Below are 8494 nucleotides of genomic sequence, written 5' to 3' on the forward strand. Positions count from 1 at the left end.
CACAAGGGTCTGTAGGACTTGTGAGAGCCCGAGTGGGTGAGCGGTGTGCCCCAGAAGTCGTCGTAGAACAGGTTGAGCAGCGGCGTGTCCGGCAGGAGGTCATGGTTCTTCTGTATGGCACGGCTATTTGGTAGGACAAAGAGAAAAGACATTGGTTAGGATAAAACGTTCAAGACAGGCGGAGACAAGACAAGATAAGGCAAGACAAGGCAAGACAAGGCAAGACAAGGCAAGCTAGGCAAGACAAGAAAGGCAAAGTAAGACTTTGCAAAGCGGGACACGGCAAAATGAGACGTGGTAATACAAAGTCGAGATAAGGAGAATCGAGATCAGAACAAAACAAGCGAGACAACTTTGGAGAGACGAGAGTGGTCGAGACGAGACGAGATGAGACGGGACGAGATGACACGAGACGAGACGAGACGAGAAGAGACAACCCCAGATGATGTAGCACAAGACAAGACCAGACAAAATGAGACAAGACGAGATGCGGCGAGACAAAACAGGACGAGACAATCATAATGACCAGAAAAAAAAGTTTCACTGGTTCACTCGTACACAACTCCACGCACCCACACCAATGATCGGTCATCGCGGGCCATACAACAAGATGGATTGGCAGACATCTAAGGACATTATATATTTAGCCATATTCACCCATCTCTATCATGTTGTCTTTACAAAATCGATTTTAAATGTAAATTCACAGTATGCTTCTTGCAACAGTAGACTATTGGTATCTACATATTAACAGAAAACCTCAAGATCACTCGATCTGTCCACTACAATTGACTACTGAAGACAAACGACACCAAGCCCTTCTGGCGATACGTCAAGTCACGCAGACAGGACAACGCTGGAGTCTCGCCACTCTACAAAGAAGGCTCCTTACACAGCGACAGTACCTCCAAAGCCAAGATACTGCTTCAACAGTTCCAGTCCGTCTTCACGAAGCGTGATGACTCTCCTCCACCAGAGTTGAAAGGCACCCCAGTCCCCCCACTTGAGAAGATTACCATCACTACCGAAGGTGTTGCAAAACTCCTGAGGAACCTCAAGCTCAACAAAGCATCGGGACCAGACGGCATACCAAACCGCATCTTGAAGACGTGCGCTGACTCCATTGCCCCATCCCTGACGGCGATATTCACCACCTCCATCGAGTCAGGTGAGCTCCTGAAAGACTGGCTATCAGCGAACATATCCTCTGTCTACAAGAAGGGAGATAGGAACAAAGCTGAGAACTACCGCCCAGTATCCCTGACCTCGGTCGCCTGTAAGCTCCTCGAGCACATCATCTGCCACCATCTTCACAAGCACTTCGAACAACATGGAGTGCTATCCAGCCGCAACCATGGGTTCAGGACCGGCCACTCATGTGAAACCCAGCTGCTCACCACCATGCAGGACATTCTGTCATCCCATGATGCTGGCCACCAAACTGACGTCGCCATCCTTGATTTCAGCAAGGCCTTCGACACTGTCCCGCACAAGAAACTACTCCACAAGCTGGCCCACTACGGTGTGCGGGGAAGTGTCCACAACTGGCTGACCAGTTTCCTGACCAAGCGGAAGATGAGGGTTGTACTGGAGGGCGAGGCATCTGAAGAGGTAGAGGTCGAGTCCGGCGTCCCGCAAGGCACAGTGCTGGGTCCGTTGTTGTTCCTGTGCCATATCAACGACCTCCCAGACTCAGTCCAGTCGTCTGTCAGACTTTTTGCGGATGACTGTCTCCTCTACCGCCAGATCCGCACCTTTCAGGACCACCTTACGCTACAGGCAGACCTAAAGAGCTTGGAAGAGTGGGCCAACCAGTGGGGGATGAGGTTCAACGCTAAGAAGTGCTACGTCCTCTCCACCAGATCCACATCCCACTACTTCTACAGCCTCGGAGACACCATCCTCCAACAGGTCGAACAGAACCCGTACCTCGGCATACAGATCTCAGCCGACCTGAAGTGGGGCCCCCACATCACCAGTCTCTGCAAGAGGGCAGGATCTACCCTGGGCTTCTTACGCCGGAACCTCCGGAACTGCCCACGTGAGTGCCGTCGCCTTGCCTACATCACTCTTGTCAGGTCCACCCTTGAGTACGGGGCGGTGGTCTGGGACCCCTACTACAAACAAGACGTTGAGAGACTCGAACGCATCCAACGCCTAGCCGCTAGGTTCATCATGAAAGACTACGTGTCCAAGGACCCAGGCTGCGTCACCAAGATGCTAGAGTACCTCCAACTTCCTACACTCCAGGAACGCCGTCAGCAACTTCGCCTGACGATGCTGTTCAAAATCATCAATGGACTTGTACCTGCCTTACCCCCTGACTCCTTCCTCACCCCGGTGAGCGTATCTCGGCGCCGAGTCAAGCCTAAAGCCTACGAGGGGTATGAGAGCCAAAACATCCTCCAGAGACAGGCAACCAACAACAGCCGCTGTTTCAAAGCTCCTACCTCAAAGACTGATCAATACAGGAACTCGTTCTTTATAAAGACAGTGATCGAGTGGAACAACTTGAGCGAAGCCACCGTCACCTTGACCACGCCCAGCGCCTTCTCATCGGCGTTAGGGGGGCAGAAACCAGTGTGAGAGCCTCAGTAGTTTTTATCCAGTTTTTAACATTGTAACATAGCATTTTTTAACTGTGCTTGAAAAGCCTACATTCTAGGGCAAACGGACTAAAACCGCAAGTACAGCAGCAAGAAGACCAGCTGGAGTTGTACACTATATCCACCTTGTGTACAGTGAACTTTTAAGACTCTTTTAGATGCGCACACCCAAAAAAACGTCACGTTGATAGTCGTCGTCGGCTTCTGTGGCGCACCTGCCAACCACCAACCCAGGCGGGTTATCCAGATCCAGATCCAGAATTTAGAAATCACACCCACAAACCCACATGTTATTGTTGCACAAAAACAGCCACAGATGAAACATTGACAGACGAATCGGCCGCCAGTTTGACTGACGGACGCCGGATCGAAGCGTCGAAAGACAATATTTACCAACACACAGACGAGACAATGTACCTTAGCCAAAAATAGCCAACAGCCCAGTCAGTGTGCTAGCTGTTGCATCACTGTGTCACTGTCACACAGAAAAACAAATCCATTGGTGTTTCTCGTTTTATTTTCGTGGTTTTTTTTTTTAGCCCTGTTGCGGTATCTGTTTTTGTGTGTGTGGCTAGCCTGTTTTAAAGCTACACCTTTTCGTGTGAACTATCATTTACATTGCCATAAACCTGTCCCAGATTTCACATGGGGTTAGAGATTCCTTCTCCATGGAGACAACCATACTAGAATTTGAAGGCGTGGCTATTGGTTTAAACATGAGTTTATTTTAACAAAAGTTACAATCATGACATGTATACAAAACACACAGGTAACAGCAACAAGCTAGAAGCTTATAGTGGCATGGCTATTCTCTGTGCAGAGTGGGACTTTTTGTTTGTTGTTGAATTTCTTGTGCGATATAACATATATGTGTCAACTACAAAATTAATTCATCCAAAAATTCTAACTCTGCCCAGAAAGCAGCCAGACTGCAGAATGTTATATGTGACCTTCCACCACGAAATGAGTCGCATGTCACCTTTGCATGATTTTCATATTTTTACATTTTCCTAAAGAGTTTTTTATGCTCTATCCAGTGGTGAAAACCGTTTTAGAAAAGAGCGAAAACTGTTTGAGTTATAAACCTGTGACTAAGGTGACCCTCACGCTGTTACCATACACTCTCCGGACTTATATTAAGCCTAGCGCAAAACCGCGCGAGGTGACATGCGACTCATTTCGTGGTGGAGGGTCACATTTTAGCATGTTAACGAGTAAAAGGCTGCTCATATCCCAGGAATATAATTTTTCTTAATAAGAAGCTGATTGTCCGCCCGGATGCTTTAGTCTTAAACAGACTATAGAAAAGAGCGCAAACTGAGGAAAATAAGAACAGAAGAAAGAACCAGGAAGAAAGAAAGACAGAGGAACAAAGAAAACACTGCAAACAACTGTTTGGATTTAAATGTTAAGCTTGTACATTACATGGTGTTCGGCGTGCCCGTGTAAACCGACGCTTCAAGTATGAGCTGTTGGCGTGTCACATGCCTGTTGACAATCCTTTGTGTCAACAGGCACAAGTATAAAGTTGTGGGGAACATTTGGAATCGAATTTCACCCACCCATTAAGAGTGTAAACTGCCGCTGATGTAAGCGAGAACAGCAAACACTGGGTTGGCAAACGGTCAGTTTTTCGGACTCGACACAATGGTCGTATCAATGTGAACTCATTAGTCTACGATCTCGCTACAATAACTGGACAATGCATCAGTGTCCAGAGGTACACAGAAACATTCTTTGACACGGAATACTACACCAATTTTATTCATAACTACAAACGCAAACTCATTATAAATCCTTCCCAGAACTAACACACATGGACAATTCGAGGCTGAAAGGGTATGTTCCCAAAACCAACATCGCAGTCGCACAATCTCCTTTTTAAAACAAATTCATTTCACTCCAAATCCAAGGCATCAGGCGACATTAAACACGACACATGCTACACAAACATGTCAATCAAAGATGTACAGGGAACAGGACATACTACCAAACAAAAACATAAAAATTCGAGAAAGGGAAAGTCCACAAAAAAAATCCCCAACACGGCCACAAAACACACGCTCCTTTTTAAAAGAAACATTTCAAACCACTACAAAATCCAAGCTTTAGCAGCAGCGAGTGAAAGGTTACAAAAACTGACCACCCCTAATCCCAAGATCAAAGCCCAAAGCTGGTCAAAAACCCACTCTCTTCTAACACGCCGAATAATGCTTCCTCCCCGGGTTGACATTTCATCCCTAAGCTAACTGGAGCCGTGAAAGGCGGTCTCGGTTAATTGACAAGTCTCAGTCTCTCTGGCTAAACACGATGAGAGTGATCCTATTTCACACTGAAAAGGAAAAACGAGTCTCTCTCGCTAAACACGATGAGAGTGATCCTATTTCACACTGAAAAGGAAAAACGAGAAACGAGAGTCGAGTTGATTAAGTTGCAGGACACGTGGTGTGAGCAAACCTCATTAGAGTCGGATCGGATTAAATCAGATCATTTAGATAAGATAGAGGATCTCATCCACCGCCACTGACCCCCACACCGAAAGATAAGACCAATCGATGCATGATGGTCGGGTGGGTGGGGTTGGACTGGGGACACAGAAGGAGAGAAGCAACGGGGATGGAAGCAGATGGAGAGATCATATATTGTTTCAAGCCTGACACATTTGTAAGAACGCTTTGAAAAAGTAATGGGAAACAAACACCCTACACATGAGAAGTGGGATACTAATTAAAAACAATTCTGGTGTTCCATTTGGCAAAATTCATAAGATTAACATGGTAACATGTTTAGGGCCTGAAAACTCTGCATGGAAATTACTCCAAAGCCACATTTACTCAGGCCAATTTAAAAAAAAAATCTAAGTTAACAACTTTTTGCCTGAACATTGACAGATTCTTTAAATTCAACATTCTGCAATTTTAACACGTGACAACTTAAAGGCCCACTCCTCGTGAAAGATGTTCGGCTGACCATCTCACACCTGGACAGGCTTTTACATGGGATGAGACCATCGCTCCCCTTGGTCACATACCAACAATCAACACCCCGACTGCTTGTTGTGGTTAGTTGGATTTTTTTTAATGAATTAATTCATTCATTAAAAACATTACCAATATTCACAGATAGCACCACATAGGCTTTTATTTTTTGGTATGTGACCAAGTGGAGGGATTGTATCTTTAATGTTTAATGTTGTTCTATGTCACGTTTTATGTTTGTTGTCATGTATATGTTACAGTAAATTCATCAAACCAGTCAATTTGTAAATTTACTGTAATTTTCAGTAAATTTGTAAAGTTACTATTTCACTCAGTAAATTTACAAATTTACTGAAAAATTCAGGAAATTTACAAATTTACTGAAATTTGGGGATTCATTTTTGACAAATCTACTGGATGGTGAAGGACAATTTGAGATAATAAAGTGTTCGATGTCTATGTCTATGACAATCTTATCCCAAGGCCAGCCAGATCCGAGACGATGAGACGAACTGTTTACAGAGGAAGGAAATGTGTCTATTTATGATGATATTGCACGACAGAAGATGGGGGATCCTACACAAGTTTTTTCAGCAATAAACCAAGCCTTGGAATCATTTTCCACTTTCCTGTCTCATAGGTTCTCAGCATCACGACATTAACGGCGTCGGCAACCGTCAGCCACACGTATACAGTTCAATCAACTAAGTGGTAACAAATATTTGGACACGAAACATCGTCACCGGCAGGTGTAGTGCAAATAATATACGATCGCATAACACATAAATAATTACAGCATCAGAAATGATGTAGATCAACACAGTATCAACGCATCTTGGCTTCATCACGGGAAAAGTGGGTGTTACATTGGAACCCCCGTGTTAAGTCCACCCATTCTAAAAATGCCCCCTTTTCGAATTCAAGACCCCAGTTTTTAAGATTTCTGTGTGTTTATAACGCCAGTAAATGTATCTCCATTTTAAGATGTCCTCCTTTCGTAAGACCTGATTTCTAATAATAATAATACCAGAATGTATAACGCGCATATATCTCACCACAAGGCGGCTCAATGCGCACTCATACACATTCTTTCGCATTAACAACTCAAGCACACTCATATACGCTTACGCATAAATTACATGAAGATGACAAGGCAACAACACAAACAGAGAAACGGCACTCAAAATGAAAGTAAGCATGAAAAAGAAAAGAACATTTCAAATAATAATGATGTACGTGGCTATTTGCAACAATACCATCAAACAAAATGTGAAACCGGCACGGTTGGCCTAGTGGTAAGGCGTCCGCCCCGTGATCGGGAGGTCGTGGGTTCGAACCCCGGCCGGGTCATACCTAAGACTTTAAAATTGGCAATCTAGTGGCTGCTCCGCCGGGCGTCAGGCATTATGGGGTTAGTGCTAGGACTGGTTGGTCCGGTGTCAGAATAATGTGACTGGGTGAGACATGAAGCCTGTGCTGCGACTTCTGTCGTGTGTGGCGCACGTTATAATTATGTCAAAGCAGCACCGCCCTGATATGGCCCTTCGTGGTCGGCTGGGCGTTAAGCAAACAAACAAACAAACAAAAAACAAAATGTGAAGGTCTTGACAGGAGCGTCCCACTGTAGCAGCGTGACCAATCATCGATCTGAGTGTGATGATTCGATCAACAACAATTCACGTCCCACTGTAGCAGCGTGACCAATCATCGATCTGAGTGTGATGATTCGATCAACAACAATTCACGTCCAGTGTGGGAGTGGGGGTTGGACGGAAAACAGCGCCACTGACCTTCGAGGGTCCAGAAGCGCATGTAATCAACATTTTTTCATCCTAAGAAAAATATTTCTTCAGGAGAAATAATAAGAACAAACGAAGCTAAATGCTGGGCGGTTGACGGTGAGGACCATGGTTTACCTTGGCGTCTTCACTAGCCAACTCTGATGAGTTACTCTTTAATTACTGATTCTGCAGCAATGACTATACAACACACGTGAAGCCGGAATGGCATAGCGATGACCATGGCGAACACGAGTAACAATGCACGTGCATCACTCGCAAAATGATGTCCTATATTGTCTGTTATTATATGTTGTTATGTTCACCGTTAATTTATTGTATTCGATTCATTTCTGAAAAATTTTACTCTCGCTAGTTAATGACAACTATTACAACAAAATCAACAATGGCCGGCCAAAATGTGTACACACCCCTCCAGTCTGAATCTATACATCGCTCCCTTTTTGTGTATATCGTGTGTGTATATGATGACAGAAGTTTGGATTTGATTATGAAAAAGGAACAATCAAGGAGGATGCTCTCTGCCCTTCAGGGCAAATAAAGGTACAAACGTAAGGGCAGAAGCAGCCCGGCCGCATGCAACTGGGTAAAAGAATCAAACTCTCCCTTTTCAACAGCCTGTGTCTCTTTAAAAAAAAATATTCTCCCGTCCGGACAGGCTAGTCAGAAAAGGAGGAGGAGAGAGAGCGAGAGAGCGCGAGCTCTGGAGACAAACATTGCTGATCCTCCCGACAAACACGATGACCGCTAGGAGGGCAGGCGAGGGGGCAGGGCTTGTTCTTACGCAAGGTGCAAGGCAGATTCCTGAAAGAGGGGGCATAGTTTCACGGCGCACCGGCAAAACGTTGAGGACAGTTTTGAATAAAAAGGCCAGAAGACAGAAAATAGAGCGAAGGAGGGGAGGCGAGGGTGGGATGAAGATCATGGTGCAATTTGGAACCGTTTTGGGGGGTAATGGAGTAAAAATGCGGAAAACGCGTGTCGATGTGTTCGGGAATTGAACAGAAAAAAAGAACACAACAACAAAGGTAAAAAAACAAAAAAAGAGAGACTGAAAGGAAAGGTGGAAGAGGGTAAGCAGAGTACAAGTATAGGAGATGTTTTGAGCTGT

At 45.0% G+C, this 8494-nt stretch overlaps 1 protein-coding gene across 1 annotated transcript in view; it reads right to left on the reverse strand.

Annotated features, from left to right (window-relative positions):
* Window positions 1–8494, reverse strand: part of LOC138962856 (protein O-mannosyl-transferase TMTC2-like) — a 55426-nt gene that overhangs the window by 30193 nt on the left and 16739 nt on the right. The window contains exon 2 of the mRNA XM_070334821.1: window positions 1–123. This exon is cut by the window's left edge and continues 463 nt beyond it. Within this exon, the coding sequence (XP_070190922.1) occupies window positions 1–123 (123 nt within the window). The remainder of the gene's footprint in view (window positions 124–8494) is intronic.

The sequence above is a fragment of the Littorina saxatilis genome, linkage group LG3 (assembly GCF_037325665.1).
Source record: "Littorina saxatilis isolate snail1 linkage group LG3, US_GU_Lsax_2.0, whole genome shotgun sequence".
In the NCBI taxonomy this organism is placed as follows: domain Eukaryota; kingdom Metazoa; phylum Mollusca; class Gastropoda; order Littorinimorpha; family Littorinidae; genus Littorina; species Littorina saxatilis.